This window comes from Lissotriton vulgaris, chromosome 9 (genome assembly GCF_964263255.1).
Source record: "Lissotriton vulgaris chromosome 9, aLisVul1.2, whole genome shotgun sequence".
Taxonomy (NCBI): Eukaryota; Metazoa; Chordata; class Amphibia; order Caudata; family Salamandridae; genus Lissotriton; species Lissotriton vulgaris.
The window spans coordinates 786325432-786343556 of NC_141697.1; the positions used below are offsets into that span (position 1 = coordinate 786325432).

At 48.5% G+C, this 18125-nt stretch overlaps 2 protein-coding genes across 4 annotated transcripts in view; one reads left to right on the forward strand and one right to left on the reverse strand.

The window, feature by feature from the left end:
• DPP3 (dipeptidyl peptidase 3) overlaps window positions 1-18125 on the reverse strand; it is a 559762-nt gene that overhangs the window by 518423 nt on the left and 23214 nt on the right. The gene's annotated exons all lie outside the window — the stretch shown is intronic.
• LOC147692262 (lamina-associated polypeptide 2, isoforms alpha/zeta-like) lies at window positions 14733-16051 on the forward strand. The gene has a single exon (XM_086936760.1). It carries the CDS (start codon window positions 14733-14735, stop codon window positions 15876-15878), a length of 1146 nt encoding a protein of 381 aa, XP_086792886.1. The 3' UTR covers window positions 15879-16051.

An 18125-nucleotide genomic window follows, 5' to 3' on the forward strand; every position in this document is an offset into this window, starting at 1 on the left:
TATACAGACGATTGCATAGAAGAAATTCATGTTACCTCTGTAATCTTTGCAAAAATGACATATTACAAGTAGGAAAAATTACACACATTCCCTTGCCCTGGCTTATCCAGTATCGTGGGAGGGAGGCCTGAACAATAGGAGGATTACTTATCCTGGCCTATCCTGTATCGTTAGAGGGAGGCCTGTAGTGTATGAGGATTACTTATGACATTCAGGCCTTCCCTATTGACAACAGTGGCTCATGCACCTACTGATTAGGATTATCCCCTCACTGCTACCATTTGCTTTCTATAAACGTTGCTAGAATCCACCCTGCTACTAATCTGGCCTAGTTAGTGTGATCCGTAGCACTCACCTAGGAGTATGACCTGCACTGCCTGCCATCCATTTGACTGAATTTAACAGGTGGCTTTAAGTCTGCATAGTCACCGGCTTGCAAAGAGCTGCTAAAGAGATGCTTGAGTCAATAGCTGTGTGGAATGACTAAAACATAATGCTTTGTGGAGAATTGTTTGAGAGGGACAGGCACTTTAACATCATGAAATGCATCGAGGGCTCATGTGAGGAGTAATATACTACAGAATCCTACAAATAAAGGAAGACAGTGGCAAAAGTAAGATGTGTGTGGCGGTACAGAAGTAATTATATATATGCATAGGTGGCTTGCCTTCATAATTAAGTATGACTGCAGTAAATAGAAATAAGCAACCACTTACAACAATATGTTTCTTTGTAATTATTCAATACTATCAGCACTTGGTTTGTGAAATTGTGTCCAAACGTTCACTGAATGACACATATTTAAGGCATGCAATACATTGCATATCCAGGCAAGCGTTATAATCAAGGTTCCTGTAACAATTATACCGGAGGAAGAACCATTTGGGAGAGGGTTATAGTAGGCAGGAAAATTGGGAGTGTTGTGCCTTTAAATATTCTATGTCCTGTGTGGTATGTCATTTGGAAGCGTATGCAGGGTGGATTCCAATTGTGCCACTTGGACTTTTGCTGGCAGGAGGGAAGTCACACTTCAGACAGGCTGTTCAACAAAGCTCAGTCTAGTCTTAACTGAGAAAGAGTCGGAGCCTTGACACAGTTTGGTGACACGTTGCCAGCATGAACCCTGCCTCATGGCCAAACTAAGCACTTAACTGTGGTCTGGGGCTCAGTTGTGACCACCCTGAAACCCTCAGCTACGGTCGCTCCCCTCGCAGCTCCCAGCACTGTACACTGTGGTATCGTAGCGCTCACCTGCATTTCTCGCTGTTATCTATTATTGTGATTGCCTATCAGCTTGCACTCACCCGCATCACCCCCTCATTACTTTGTACTGGCTTAACTGCCTAACGATAATTATTTGTAGCGTATCGCGGTATCATCATTTGTGGAACAGCGTAGCGCGCCATTGCTGTAGTGACATCGCAGCGCCTACGAGCATCAGTGCAATTACAGCTGCCCGACTGCATTATTCACTACTCGTAGCGCTTGAGCTTGTTAAGGCGCTTTGGAACCTGTCTACTGCATAGTGAAACAATTAGCGTCGCGCCACTCTCTGAAAGTGCGCAGCCAGGAGGATTGTCTTGTGCTTGGCTACATCTGTTTATTTTGGTGCAAAAGTGCAATTGTGCATAGCGTCGTCTTCAGGCTGTGCCTCCATTTCAGTTTTGTTTACTGTCCTGCTGCCATTTTGTGCTTTGTTGTTGTCCCTCCCTGCCCGAACCTCCGCCCCGCCTCCCAGCTGACCCTCCCTCCCACAGATACTATCAGCATCTCCTTCCGGCACACATGCTGTGACCACCCTGAAACCCTCAGCTACGGTCGCTCCCCTCGCAGCTCCCAGCACTGTACACTGTGGTATTGTAGCGCTCACCTGCATTTCTCGCTGTTATCTATTATTGTGATTGCCTATCTGCTTGCGCTCACCCGCATCGCCCCCTCATTACTTTGTACTGGCTTGACTGTCTGACGATAATTATTTGTAGCAAATCGCGGTATCATCATTTGTGGAAGCGTAGCGCGCCATTGCTGTAGTGACATCGCAGCGCCTACGAGCATCAGTGCAATTACAGCTGCCCGACTGCATTATTCACTACTCGTAGCGCTTGAGCTTGTTAAGGCGCTTTGGAACCTGTCTACTGCATAGTGAAACAATTAGCGTCGCGCCACTCTCTGAAAGCGCCCAGCCAGGAGGATTGTCTTGTGCTTGGCTACATCTGTCTATTTTGGTGCAAAAGTGCAATTGTGCATAGCGTCGTCTTCAGGCTGTGCCTCCATTTCAGTTTTGTTTACTGTCCTGCTGCCATTTTGTGCTTTGTTGTTGTCCCTCCCTGCCCGGACCTCCGCCCCGCCTCCCAGCTGACCCTCCCTCACCCCTCCCCCTCCACTATCCATATATGACAGATGATTTAACGCGCAGCGAACGCCCCCTATGCGCGCCGAAGGCGCGCCAAAGGTAAGCCCGTCTACGCCCGTCCGCGCCTGGACCGCACCCAGCGCCAGACCCCCTGGCCCCGCATTCCGCACTCCTCCCGCATTACGTATGACGCCGCCACCCTCCTAGTCCTTAACCCCGGACTTTCACCTCAATGCTACGAAGCCGCCCCGGGACGTACCCACGGTCCCTTCGCTTGCCACTCCTGCAAATTCACCAGCATCAAGACCCATACCACATCCACAAACCCCAAACACAACTCCGACTCTAACCACCTGAAGTGCATCCTGCTGAACACCCGCTCGATCCACAGACACGACATCGAACTCTGGGATCTACTCGACACTACATCACCGGACGTCGCCTTCCTTACTGAAACATGGATGAACGCATCATCAACACCCGACATCGCCATAGCCATCCCGGACAACTACAAGATCATACAAAAAGACCGCACCGCCCAAACAGGTGGAGGCATCGCCATTGTCCATAAGAACACCATCAAAATCACGATCAGCTCCGACGATCACCTTACTACCGCCGAACACCTCCACTTCCAAATCCACACCGACCCTAGGACCACTCTCAGAGGTACCCTCATCTACAGGCCTCCAGGAACACGTAAACAATTCAGCGAGGACATCACTGACTTCATCAGCCCACATGCCCTCGCCTCCGAGAACTACATTCTACTAGGAGACCTCAACTTCCACCTGGAAAAGAAAAACGACAGCAACACCACCACCCTTCTAGACAACCTGGCCAATCTCGGCCTCAAACAACTTGTTGACACCCCCACTCATATAGCCGGACATACGCTCGACTCAATCTTCACGTCCAGCAAACACATCTCCTTCGATCGCACCACAGCTCTCCATTGGGCGGACCACAGTTGTGTTCACTTCTGCTACAAAACCACCTCAACCCACAACCCCCCACAACCTATTCCCCGAAGAAAATGGACCAAAATCACCACCGACCAACTCCTCACATCGCTCAACCAAAACCAACCCGCCCTCTCATCGGACCTAAACCAAGCTGCCATCAAACTCAAACAATGGATCACTCACTGCGCTGACGAATTAGCACCCTTGAAAAACCATCACACCAAACAAGACAACAAAAAGGCCCCCTGGTTCAACGATGACCTCAAGAAATCCAAGAAGCTATGCCGTACTCTCGAGAAAACTTGGAGAAAAAACCCAACCACCGACAACATGACCACCTTCAAGGCAGCCACCCGCAAACACCACCAGCTAATTCGATCCACCAAGAAATCAGCACTCAAGGATCGAATCGACAACAACGCCAATAACAGCAAAGAACTATTCAACATCGTCAAAGAATTCACCAACCCCACCGCAGCCTCAAACGACATCATTCCCTCCCAAGACCTCTGCAATTCGTTATCCTCCTTCTTCTACAACAAAATTGCCGACATACATAACACCTTCAAAACCAGTTCCAACAAACATTCCTCTCCACCCCCCTCAGAACCCAAACCACCCTCTAACAATCTCAGCGCCTGGAACCCAATCACCACCGAAGACACCATCCGCCTAATGAATTCCATCCACTCTGGCTCGCCAACCGACCCATGTCCCCACCACATCTTCAACAAAGCAGACGCCATCATCGCACCCCATCTCCGTGATATCATCAACTGCTCCTTCAAATCCCTTCCCAGAAAGCTGGAAACATGCCGAAGTCAGCGCCCTCCTGAAGAAACCCACAGCAGACCCCACTTAACTCTAAAAGTACCGCCCCATATCCCTCCTCCCATTCCTGGCCAAAGTCATCGAGAAAGCCGTCAACAGCCAACTCTCCGCCTTCCTCGAATCCAACAACTCCCTCGATCCCTCACAGTCCGGCTTCCGAGCCAAACATAGCACCGAAACCGCCCTCATCGCAGCAACAGACGACATCAGAACACTACTGGACAATGGAGAAACAGTGGCCCTCATTCTACTCGATCTTTCCGCTGACCTTCGACACTGTCTGTCACAGCACCCTCATACTACGCCTCAGCAACATTGGCATAAAAGGAAAAGCCTTGGACTGGATCATCTCGTTCCTAGCTGGGAGAACTCAGAGAGTCCGACTTCCTCCATTCAAATCAGAGGCCACCGAAGTCATCTGCGGTGTACCACAAGGATCCTCACTCAGTCCCACGCTATTCAACGTTTACATGAGTCCACTCGCTTCCATCGCGCGTCAACACAACCTTAACATCATCTCCTACGCTGATGACACCCAGCTGATCCTTTCCCTCACCAAAGACCCCAACACCGCCAAAACCAATCTTCACGAAGGCATGAAAGAAGTAGCCGTATGGATGAAAAACAGCCGCCTAAAACTTAACTCAGACAAAACGGAAGTGCTCATCCTAGGATCATCCCCCTCTGCCTGGGACGACTCATGGTGGCCTTCGGATCTGGGCTCAGCACCCATACCCACAGACCACGCACGCAACCTTGGCTTCATCCTAGACTCCTCCCTCTCGATGACCAGACAAGTCAACGCCGTCTCATCCTCTTGCTTCAACGTACTTCGTATGCTCAAAAAAATCTTCCACTGGATCCCCGCCGAGACAAGAAAGACCGTCACCCACGCACTGGTTACGAGTCGACTAGACTACGGAAACACCCTCTACGCCGGAATCACAGCCAAATTACAGAGAAAACTCCAACGCATCCAAAACGCATCAGCAAGACTCATTTTGGACATCCCTCGCCGAGATCACATTACCGGCCATCTGAAAATCCTCCACTGGCTTCCAGTCAACAAGAGAATAACATTCCGTCTCCTCACCCACGCACACAAGGCCCTCTATAAACTAGGGCCCGAATGCCTCAACACTCGACTATCCTTCTACACACCCACCCGCCAACTAAGATCCTCCAATCAAGGCCTCGCCACAGTTCCACGTATTCAAAGATCCACCATGGGAGGTAGATCCTTCTCCTACTTGGCGGCCAAGACCTGGAACTCACTCCCCACTCACCTCCGCCTCACACAGAACCACACCTCCTTCAGAAAAGAACTCAAAACCTGGCTATTCGACAAATAACAAACCCCTTCCCCAAGCGCCTGGAGACCCTCTGGGCGAGTAGTGCGCTATATAAATTCTTGAACTTGAACTTGAGTTGTGGCTAAAGCACCTAACTGTGCTCTGGGAGTCAGATGTGGCTGTCTGTGTCCAGTAGAGGCCGTATCTGCAACAACCAGTATTGTAAGTCGCAGCGACAGCATTTTGTTAATGTGCGCGTATAATCGGTTATGTAAAGAGTTTTAAAGCATTGTTAATTTCCGAATTTGTGCACCGGTTACAGTGCGGAGAACACACGGGCCTCTCCACTGCCTGAAATAAAGTAAAAACACAGTCAGGAGAGGGAACCTGGCGTACACAACATGCGCCGGGCCCCTGCACCACAACAGATTAAACAATTTTTCTATATCAATATTAAAAGAAAACCATGCGATTCCTATCTTAGTTGTCAAAGCAAAAAAATAGGAATTGTGAAAAGTATGCCCCTGCACTTGTAGACGAGGGAAGCCAGTCGCAACCTTCTCCGAACGCTCAGTCTTTTAACTCTGTGCTGCAGCGCCGGAGATAGCCCCCGGGCCTCACCCCAGAGCGCCGAGTGTCCAGGAAGAGGCTGCGTTGCCTGCGTATAACATGCGGCGCCTTAGCATTTGTTTAACGTGCTGGAGGGCATGATACTGATGGACGGCACAGAGAGGTTACTCAGAAGCTGGGCTTGCAGTGCGCGCTGATACAGAGCTGGGCTTGCAGTGCAGGAAAGGATAGAAGGAGAAAAGGAGTTCTCCCGAACAAAAGATAAGCCCATAAAGTGAAGGGAAAATGTACTTGGCCAGGGCTCTACAGCCTGCAACGATAGTGACCTTCTTATTACAGCTGGTCTTGCAGACAGCGCATTCGCGCTGAAGCTCGACCTAAAAATGTCAGCAGGAACACCGTCCGCCAGCAGCCCTACCACGCCCTACCACGTGTAATGGAAGGAAGCTAATATGACTGAAAGATCAGACATAGTCCCAGTACTATTCCAAGAGGGCAGAGTCTCAGAACAGTCAATGGGGAATTCAGAATTGCTATCATAATATAAGCTCTTAAAATAGTCTAACCAATCCAGAGGAGAAACATCGTTATTAGGTTCCAGGGAAGCAGAATTGCCAGCTCTGAAAACAAGGGACCAAAATGTATAAGAATCCTTATATAATGCTGCTTCCCCAAGGTCATGCCACCTTTGGGCTTTCCACGCCCTTTTGGTTTTAGTCAAACACTGTTTATAAGCCAACCTAATGGCTCGGGTTAGCCCTACATCCTTGGCCTTAATGGCCTGCACTAATGCACAATTGAGCCGTCGGCACTCCCCAATATAGCAGGAACCTGGCTTGTATCCTAATTTTTCAGTTTTAGTAACAGGGACAGTAAAGTATGCTTTTTGCACCTTACAAGTAGCTGCAGGGCTTGGGTCAGGATTTGTTGCAGTTTGCTAAGCAAATGACAGGATGCGGTTACAGTAGTCTAGTCTTGCCGAGACAACATCATGGCAGACATTAAGTTGGAATGCTTGTCAGCCAGCAGAAAATGGAGCATCTTCCTTAAGGTGAGTCAAACAGTATGCAGATAAGCATTAATATGTACTGCTGGGAAGGAATCTTGATCAAAAGTGACCCTAGCACCTTGGCTTTTGTAGCTGAGCTGCGGCTCCAAAGGATCCCAGATCAGAAGGCCACAGTGCACTGTCCAAAGGCAGGAGTTTTTCTTACGATCACCGTTGCGTAAAGGTCAGATTGGCCTTCAAACTAGATGCCAGTTTCAGGGCCTCATAAGTCTGATAATGATCTGAGTATTCTTAGCGTAACAAAGAGTTATAAGCACAAATAGAGGATGAACATGGATGTTGAAAAGCACTGGCGATGAGGGAATGGCAGCCTTTTTAGAAGAAAAGAAAAAAAAAGAAAAAAAGATACCAGAAAACTTAACGCAAATAGGTAAAATGATTAAATCCAGACAATAAGTGTACCCTTAATCCGAATCTCAGTCATACTTTTCATCAGAGTGACAAGGTCCACTGTATCAAATGCAGCAGAGGCTTCTAATATGAACAAACTGCAGTATTTCCCTTGTCCCAAACCAGACATATTAATCCCATTGCCTGAAGTATAGATTCAGTACACAATTCGGACGCCAGCCCTTTCACCATTGGTCCAAAATGTCGGACTCTTTCACAAAACCTTGGAAGCTGGGCCAATGCAGCATTTTACGGGCCTTTCTAAGGAATGGCAGTAGTGTGATAGGATGACAGTTGGTAAGGTCATCTGGGTTCAAATTTGCTTTTTTAAAAGGGGAATAATAACCCCCACTTCCCAATCATCCGGTACAGTGCCTATAGTTTGGCTGAAATTTAAACAGCTTTGTGAATTGGCCGTTTAGGCTAGTTGTCATTGGCTTAGCACCTTCAAAGGGCAGGAACCCAGAGGAGACACAGTCTGATCTTTGATGATGAGCTAAAGTTTGTGTATCGGCTAAAAGTTCTTCCAAGTTGGACCCTACCAGACCTCAAACCAAGACTGATATCATAGGTAAATAGAAGTTATTGAGTACCCATAAGTTAGGGAGAGGATCATTACCATGAAAGCAGATATCCTGGCCACAGCAACATTGTTGAAATTCAAGCTTGTTTCACTGCACAAGTTAACAGTAGCAGAATTAGTACCAAGGAAATAGTTTAGGGAACCTATAGATACGTAAAATAATAATTGTAATAAAAATAGTAGCTTGTGCCAAAGCGTGTATGGTAAATCATGGAATTTTACTGTTGGAAATGGAGTCTAACAGGATAGATCTTTTTGTTCGCTCATCCTTGCAAACTTTGGCCACACCAGTCCATGTTTGTCTAACCTATTTTTGTAGAAGATCTTAGAGCCTAGTGGAAGTCTCCTGGCATGGACTGACTTCTTAGATTCCAGCAAGTGCATTTCAATAAGTGGTAGGAAAATCCACTTGTGGGATATCCACTGATGAAACGTGTCTCACTGATGCTTAGATGAGGAACTACAGTTAAGAGGTGTATACGAAATCACCTGAAGGGCATGCACAAGTAATCCACATCTAACTCGCACATGGAGACATTAGATGAAGATGGGAAATTGTCAAGATAGGTGCTCTCTATTGAATTACATATATCCAAATCAAATAAACACACTGTTAAACTTGTGGTGATCTGGCAGGTTTATCTTTGAAGGTTCAAAAACTGCTTCGCATTACAAGATGTTTGAAAGGGTACTGGTGCATAAAATTGGCACAGAAGAGTTTGACTTTGGCATGGACTCACAGCTGTAGCACTTATATACTTCCCCACTGCCCTGCATGTGCTTAGTGTGTCTGTGAGAGACTGTTGCACTGACCTGCAACCAACATAATGATGGCTGCCACTCCTATCTAGACTGCTTGCAAAGCCTCAGGAGGTATGGCTCAATGATGGTCCAGAGTCCAAGATTAAGCCTTCCAAAAATATTAAACAAAATGCAAAGTCAGAGAAACAGTGCAGCAAGCTTTTTTAGCGTAGTTCCTTTTGGTATTGTGGTGTCCGGCAGAGCCGCTGCAGTATTCTGCTTTGATTTTAGCAGTGGGATTCGTATTTCTTCAGTGGCAATTACATCACAGCAAATAACGTACAGATAGTATTCAATCAAATTAAGTGTGTGTATATTTTTTGTTGCTGTTGTTGTATACTGACAATATGACTACAAGCCAATTAAATTGGTTAATAAACATTAAGAAATGAAACAGTGACATTTACTCTTGGTCTTTGGGCAGCAGCTAGTATCTGGTTATTATCTTTGTCGTGTACTCATATTTACAGCTGATGTTCCAGGCGTTCAGGTATTGAGGGCCGCAAGAACTAAAGCATTTTCCCATAGAAACGGAATTGGTGCCTATGATACATCTGACCCTTATTTTTTAAACGTGTTATAGAGCATCTATACCTTCGAACTAGTCTTTATAGAACACTGGGGATGGAGCACATTAGATAAACCAAAAGAAAGAAACATCCAAATCGACAATCATAAAGCAACATTTCCTACGAATACCATAACTTGACGTGCTTATTTCAGCCATGATAATTGTTAATATATAGCATATTTTCAAGACATGAATTACCTTCATTCTCATGACACAAAACTGGACAACAATTTCCAGTCAGTATCTTCCCCATCAGCCAAGTACCACTCATATACTGATGAATGTGATAATTATTCATGGCATTACACCAAATCATAAAGTAAATCTAAAATATCTCAAACAGAGAATCACGTCTGATAGGGTATATTGTCCTCAACCATATTCAGTGTTTTAATGCCCACTTGAGGTGCCGCTGGCCACAGGCAGAATTAACAATCCATTATAAAATGGTCAATATGGGGATTGATAAGTAGTGCCCATTTGCACCCCTGGTTCATCTGGATGCTGCACGTTTAAACTTCCACAAAAAGGGAATTAAATTACTCAAGTCTTCAAAAGGGCTTGGACTCTTTTAGAGAAATTATCCGAATGTGTGTAATAAAAGTAGAACAATTATTTGCAATGTTTTGGTTGTTTCATTTTCACGTATCTGTATGCCTGAGTAGAAGCCACCATTAAAACTGTATTAGTTGTTATCACAGTTGTGTGCCCTGCAAAAACACGAAAACAAATGCTTACTTACAAAGGTCTATTATTTAGAGATACTTGTGAGTGCTTTGTTAATGACATCTCACCTGGACTCACTAGAAATCAGCAGGAATATGGATTCAACAATGAAAACAAGCATTTAAAATGCAATGGTCTCGGCATCATTAAAGGTAGAGCTATTGGCATTGCTCATGACATTTTTTTTTTATTTAAATCATAAATAAATGGCATTGTCATTTACATTGCCAATAGCTTAATCGTTAAATAAATGGCATTGTCATTTACAATGCCAATAGCTACACCCCTACACAGAGCCACCCTCACAGACAGCCACCCACACATAGAGCCACCTACAAAAAAAGCTACACACACACACCCCCACACCCACCCCCCTTATTGCACATGGGGATGCCGGATATGCCCAGATACAACAGTTGTATTTGTCACAGGGAATGCATGATTGCCCCCACTACTACTACTAAATCGGTTCTATGGTTGCAAGAAGTGACATGTAATATAGCCCGATCGGTTATGTTATAAAAGTAATCTCTTGAAAATGGTTCAGTGGGACATATTAGTTGTTGCTACCCACCTGATGCGGTAACCCACGAGATGCGGTCTCACCCATCCCTCGATTGTTGCGACATTAGACCTACGCGTGCCAGCACAACCGACAACTTTTAACACACTGTTTGCTACCTCTTACATTTTGTTTGCTTTTCGATACGTGCACAAGTGCCACAATTGCCTACGTAACGTTTGTTCTTGTGTTTTAGTGTCCTCCATTTATTGCAGTATTATACCTCTACGTGTACTTTGTTCGCTTTTGTAACCTGCACACTTGCCACTTTATCGTCCTGTAATGCACTGTTTGTTCACGATTGTCACTTTTGCCTCATGTAATGTAACTTTTACTTTTGTAATTTGTTCACCAGTAATGTTGCAATGTTCACATGTTTCAGTTATGTCCTATTGTGAAGCGCTCTGACACCATCGGGTAAAGTCTGCGCTAATGAAAACGCATAAATAAATACCTCTAACGTGTAGAGGAACCCCTAGAAAATGGCTGCCACCCCCCATACCCCCATGCTAACCGAAACTCCCGAAGCGTCCAGAGTCTAGAGGCTAGTAAGACATCACGAGGCTGGCACCAATCCAGAACAAAATCGCCTCAATGATATGACCGCTCAAAATATATACCCTAAATCCATGTACACACCCCCTCCTTAATCACAGTGAGCAGCCGGCCAGGAGACCCAAGATAGATCTGCAGTAGTCTCTCCCAGATACAGGATGACCGCAACTGCGACCTAACCCTCGGCTTGAAATATTGCGAATAGCGCCGCCGGTACCAACCACCATTCCTGTGTGCCCCCGTGAACAGGCATGCAACGCTCCCCCGTCCAGACCACAACCTTACGGCCACTACACCAATTACACACTGAACCACGTTGCGGCCAGGTCTAGGTTTATAAAGCGCCAAAGATATCGGAACGCTATACCGATAAACCTGCATGCTACACGAGGGACCCCATACCACTTCTCACTAGCCCCGGCGAGCCACTACAACGTTTGGGGCAGGACCAAATGCCACAAAAGCACTGCTGGGGACACGGGTGTTTTAAACAGTCACCAACACGCCGCACAATACCAAGCTGCTTCCTCTGCCACACACCCCAGGCCAACGGTCTCGCGGGCATCCACGGCCCCACCCCACAGCCAGGCGACCTGACTCCCGCAGACCGAAAGGGAAAGACCCTGGCTACAGTGCCCACGACTCACCGTAACCCCGACGCCAGACCAAGAACGCGGCGACCCCAGGATGACAAAACAGTATCCGGGCCTGAACGGCAGTGCGGGAAAGGAGGCAGGTCGGTGCGGGTTGACGGTGCCCCCGAAGTCAACAACAACAACAAAAAAATGGCGGCCGCAAACGTCCGAAACCTTCGGAATCGGGGTCCTGTTTTTTGCGTTCTGAGTGACGGATGACGTCACAGGTAGAAAGAACGCAAAAAACACGCCCCCGAATCCGATGGAGCAACAGAGTATGGAGGAGGAAAGAGAAGCACAGTAGTGGGACAACTTGAAAATATATGAACTCTCATGGAGTGCTGAAGACCAGAAAAAAAGCTGTGCTATAAACTAAAGCAATGGAATGATAAGTTAATTAGGAATGCTCCAGGGGAGGAAGAGACAGAAAATGGAGAATGCAAACTATGGAATAATAAGTATGAAAATGAGAGTAACTGTAAATCCAACCAATGGTAAGCAGTGGGTGGCTGCAAGCCCCTTTAAGCTCTTGGCAAAGCCATACTATGACAATCAGACAGCTGTATGAGTATTTATGTATAAGTAATAATCTTTAAAAGTGGAAATCCACATTCTAGGAATAAAAGGTTTTTAGACTGGTAAAAACTTTGAGTGTAAGTTGAAGTTAAAAACACAAATGGCTTTGTGATTATGTTCCCGAGTGCATATCTGTCACACCTCATTTCAATTTCTGGCAGTTAAGCAACCTCATATATCCAAGAGGGAGGAAAAATGGCTGGAGCCTGGGCAAAATGCTCTCAACACTAAAACTGCCAAGTGTGATTGAAGTCAAATGTATTACGAATAAAAAAGTATGCCCCTTGAGTGGGATTTGCTCTCTGCCAATAAAAATACTGTGTGGTGAACGTGTACACAAAGTAGAGTGTTTTGTTCTCAGTGGGCAGTAAAGATAACTAAATGCCCATTTTCCAGCTGTTTCTGCATGGTACATTACATGGTAGGAGCGTCTCGCAGAGGTTCTTCTGCTGGGGGAAGGTGGCCTCGTGGTATCATACCACATGAAAGGTGGTTAAATGGGGTCCCCAGATACCACCCTATGTTAGATGCTCTTGAGCATACACCTCCTACACTGCCACCAGCAAAGAGATGGTCTAAATGTGGATGAGGTGCACCCGCTCAATGCCAGTCCACTGTCACCGCACCCGCTTAATTCCAGTCCACTGGCACGCGCAGGCAGAATTAGGATTGTGGTTTTTTTTTAGGCCAAATCTTGCCTACATCGTGATTACTGGGATAATGTGTAAATCGTAAGGTTAATTTTCCATATGCTTGATGGTAGGAGACTTGAAATGAGCAGCAGCGGTCTCCTGGGAAGTAGGCTAGCAATGTTTTCTGTGTGACTTTAGAAACTGATTGGACAAAACATTGGGCTGTTATTTCGCCTTCTGTACATGGGTGCAAATTTGGCACTGGATTTTTATACAGACGATTGCATAGAAGAAATTCATGTTACCTCTGTAATCTTTGCAAAAATGACATATTACAAGTAGGAAAAATTACACACATTCCCTTGCCCTGGCTTATCCAGTATCGTGGGAGGGAGGCCTGAACAATAGGAGGATTACTTATCCTGGCCTATCCTGTATCGTTAGAGGGAGGCCTGTAGTGTATGAGGATTACTTATGACATTCAGGCCTTCCTTATTGACAACAGTGGCTCATGCACCTACTGATTAGGATTACCTCCTCGTCAGCCCTCCCCGTCCCAGTCCTAACTACATGAGCATAGCTCCTCCCACCAGAAACTCCCAAGCAACTTGAAACCCATCCCTTCCCTCCAGGCCACACCCATACCCTGAGGCATATAACCCTGTGACCTGCCAATCAACAACCTGTTTGTTTTTTCTGCGGAATCACTTCCGAGCAGTCTTCGTCGAGGGGGGCACTGGAATTGGCCTCCTATCTGGTAAGTGTGGAACGGGATGCTAAGCGCCCGTTTTTAACCCCTATTGTGCCTGTTTTTCTTTTACCTTGTAGGCATTTGCTTTGAGTCCCTGCTGTAGCGGGACCGTGGGGTTGGGGGTCCGGACTCCCTGCTGTGGGGTGGTGACTCCCTGCTGCAGCCTCCCCTCTTCCGGGTTCGTTCCCTGCTCTAGCCGGTACACCCGGGGAGGGAGGGGGGGTGTGTGGCTGGCTTTTTCAGTGCGCCGAGGGCGTGCCGGATTGGCTTCTCTGTCTGTAACTCTCGGGGCTCGTTTCTTCGAGCCCGTGTTTTTCCCCTTTTTCTTTATGCTTCCTGCAATCCTTTGTGGAGTCTGGGGTTGCGGGCGGGGGGGGGGGGACTGCCTTTGTTTGGTCCGTGGGGGCCCGATATTTAGGTTCAGTCCGACTTTGATGATTGTTTCCTGGGTTAGTGTTCTCTTCCCCGCGTTTCTGTTGTTGGAGCTCCCTCTACTGGCGGTCCAATTTTGCTTTATTGCCGTTTTTTACTGGAGGGATTTGCATGGGGCTTGATTTCGTGTCTTGGCCTCTTGCTGCCCTGCTGTGGAGTTCTGCTGGGGAGTTAGAGAGTTCTTACCTCTGGGTTCACTGGTTCCTGGGACGGGGTCTTCTGGGTTTCTTTGTATCCTTACAGTTGGGCCCTGTTCAGTCTTTTCCTTTTGTAGTTTGGTAGTCTTCTCTGATAGGGCGGTTTGAAGGCCGGCCTTCGGTCCTGTGTAGGGATTGGCTCCAGGTCTAGGTGGCTTTCCCTGGTTGGCCCTTGGGGATTTTTGCTTTGATTGGTCTGGGTATATCTTGGGGTCTGGATTTCTGTTCTCCTGTTTACAACATGGAGGGTAGAGGTGCAGACGTGCGTGAACTCGGCTGTGAGGATGGGGAGGTGGTCGCTGGTTCTTCCACTGCTCCTTCCATGGCGAATATTCAAAAAATGATTGAGGCTGCTGTGGCGGCTGCCTTTGTGGCTCATGATCCCAAGGGGCCTAAGAGACAGAAATTGGATGCCTCGGCTGAGGTAGATCCGGACGTTGACTCTGATGAGGAAGTGAAGGGTCGTTTTGTCCAAGGGGCTGACCTTCGCTGTGTTATGCAGCATGTTCGAGACAATCTGGGATTCCCTGATCCTGTGGAGGGTGGAGAGTCTGAAGACTTCTTCGCCGATTACCTGAAGAAAGATCCGGAAAGCCTCCCCATTCATACGTCTGTGAGGAAGGTGCTGGTGGGGGAGTGGAAGGATGTTGACAGGCATGCCTTTCCCCGGTTTCTGGCTAAGAGGTATCCCTTGCAGGGCTTCGCGGAGGAGTTTCCGGCTGTGGTGAAAGTGGATTCTCTGCTGGCTGGTATGGCGTCTCAGAGCCTGGTGGTGTCTGAAGATGCGGTGCCTTCTGATCCTGGGGACAAGCGTGTCGAGGGGGCCTTGAAGCGGTCCTTTGCAGCCTCCAATCTGGCTGTTCGGTCTGCTGCTTACACCAGCTATCTTGTTCAGTCGCTTCTTAAGGACTGTCAGGGTATTTCTGCGCAGCTCATGCAGGAAGAGGATCCCTCTGAGTCTTTGTCCATGTTGGAACAGCAGTTGCGTTTCATGGCTGACTTGTCCTTCGACTCCCTTAGTGCTGCGGCGGCGGCTGCTGGGGCCTCGGTTGCTGCTAGGAGGCAGTTGTGGCTTAAGTCTTGGAAGGCGGAAGCTGCTCAGAAGGCGGCCGTGATGAAGATTCCCTTCACGGGCTCTAAGCTGTTTGGGGAGCCGTTGGAAGCTTTGATTAAAAAGACAGCTGAGGACAAAAAATTGTTGGCTCCGGTCCGCTCTTCTCAGAAAGGGAAGTTTGCGGGTTATAAGCGGGCTTTTGGGCAGGCGTTTCAATCTAAGATGGCTGCTCAGCCCTTTCGTGGTAGGGGACGTGGCCGGGGTGTCCCTTCCTTCCACAAGTCCCGGGGTCAACAAGGTGCTTCCTCTTCTGCAGGTCCCTCCAAGTCGTGACTATGTGATGGATTCCTTGGAGGTGCCGGTTGGGGGTCGCCTCACCTCTTTTTTACCTGTCTGGGAGGAGTTCGTTCGGGATCTGTGGGTTCTACAGGTGGTACGGCTGGGCTACAGAATAGAATTTGGGACTCCTCCGGTGGATGTGTTCAAAGCTACCCCTGTTCCCAGGTCTCTGGCAAGATGTCGTGCTCTATTGGACGGAGTTCGGGACTTGGTGTCAAAGGGTGCTGTGGTGAGGGTGCCTGTGAGACAACAGGGTCGGGGGGTTTACTCAATCCTGTTTTTGATCCAAAAGCCAAATGGGGACTTCCGTCCGGTCCTGGATCTGAAGGCGGTGAACTTGTGTATCCCTCATCGGTCCTTCAAAATGGTGACTCTGCAGTTGATTCTTCCCTTCCTGTCGGTGGGAGATTTCCTGGCTTCTCTCGATCTACGGGACGCCTATTTTCATGTGCCAGTGCACGCAGATTCCCAGAGGTTCCTGCGTTTCTGTGTAGGGGTGGATCACTACCAGTTCCAGGTATTGCCCTTTGGCCTGTCTGCCTCTCCGAGGGTGTTTACTAAAGTGTTGGCGCCCTTGGTGGGTTTGTTGCATGCTAAGGGTATACAGGTTTTCCCTTACTTGGACGATTGGCTGATTTCTTCCTCTTCTTTCCTTCAGGCTCAGTCACATTCCCGGGAGGTTTGCAGTCTCCTTCAACGGTTCGGGTGGATTCTGAACTTGGAAAAATCCCATCTTCACCCCACTCAGGAACTGTTGTTCATTGGGGGGGTGTTCAACACCAGGTTGGGGAAGGTCTTCCTGTCGGAACCCCGCAGACTGACTCTTGTGCACGAACTGAAGAAGGTGTTGGGGGCTCGGTCTTCCACGGCTCGCCAGTGGTTGCGTGTTCAGGGGCTGATGTCAGCAACTGTGATGATTGTTCCTTGGGCCCGCTTACACTTATACCCCCTTGTGAATCATCTTCTGGAGCATTGGGATCCGGCCTCTCTGAATTACGAGCTGTTGGTTCCGGGGAGTGTGTCCATCGCCCGGGAGTTGTCCTGGTGGCTGGTGGATCGGAACCTCTTACAGGGCTCGCCCTTTGTGTCCCAAGTGAGGTTGGTCCTGACGACCGACGCCAGCGAACTGGGTTGGGGTGCGGTCTTGGGTCAGGAGTCTGTGCAGGGTCTTTGGTCTGTGCCGGAGGCGGAGATGTCCTCAAATTGGCGGGAATTGAAGGCGGTTCAGTTGGCGTTGTCTCATTTTCTGCCTTGGGTCCTCCAGAGGGATGTGATGGTGCGGTCGGACAACACGGTGGTGGTGTGTTATATCAACCGCCAGGGGAGCGCGAGGGTGGCTTCCCTCAATTTGTTGGCTCAGAGGATAGGCCTGTGGGCGGAGTCTCACTTGTTGTCTCTGAGGGCTTTACATCTGCCTGGGATTTTGAACTCGGAGGCGGATCGCCTGAGCAGGGTGTTTCCCTCCCTGTCGGACATGTGCCTGTCTCAGGAAGTCTTTCGTTGCCTGATGGCCCGGTTCGGGGTCCCGGTGGTGGACCTGTTTGCGGCCCCGGGGAACGCCTTGAGGGAGACGTTTTGTTCTCTGGTTCGCTCTGCCGAGGTTTGGATGGTGGATGCCCTGTCCTTCCGGTGGGAGGGGGGCCTGATGTATGCCTTTCCCCCTATTGCCCTGCTGCCGCGTGTTCTGCTGAAGGTCAAATTGGATCGGGCTTCGGTGATCCTGGTGGCTCCGGATTGGTCCAGGCGGCCTTGGTTCCCTCTGTTGTTGAAGTTGGCTGTGGGGCCTTGCTGGAGGTTGCCGGTGGTCCCTTGTCCCTTGTCATTTTCCCCTCTGTCTCTGGAGTGTCTGGTCCGCCTGAGACTGGCGGGTTGGCTGTTGAGAGGATGAACCTTGTGGCGTTGGGGTGTTCTCCTTCTGTGGCGGAATTTATTCAGAGGTCCAGGCGCCCTTCGACTCTCAAATCCTATGCCCGGCATTGGGTTTCTTTTCAGTCTTGGTGTACGGCGCGTGGGTGGTCTGCATTGGAGGTGGATCCGGTACTGGTCTTGGACTTTTTGAAGGACGGCTTTGACTTGGGTCTGGCTGTGTCATCCCTGAGGGCTCAGTGGGCTGCTGTTCGGGCCTTTCGGGGTTCGGTCTGTGACCCGGTGGTTCCCCTGGTGTCCCGTTTGTTGCGGAGTTGCTTCCTTCAGAAGCCTGTCATTCGGTCCTTTGCTCCTAGTTGGGATCTGCCTCTGGTT

Coding starts and splice junctions, on each gene's coding strand:
- LOC147692262 (XM_086936760.1), top strand. CDS start 14,733: ATGGAGGGTAGAGGTGCAGACGTGCGTGAACTCGGCTGTGAGGATGGG.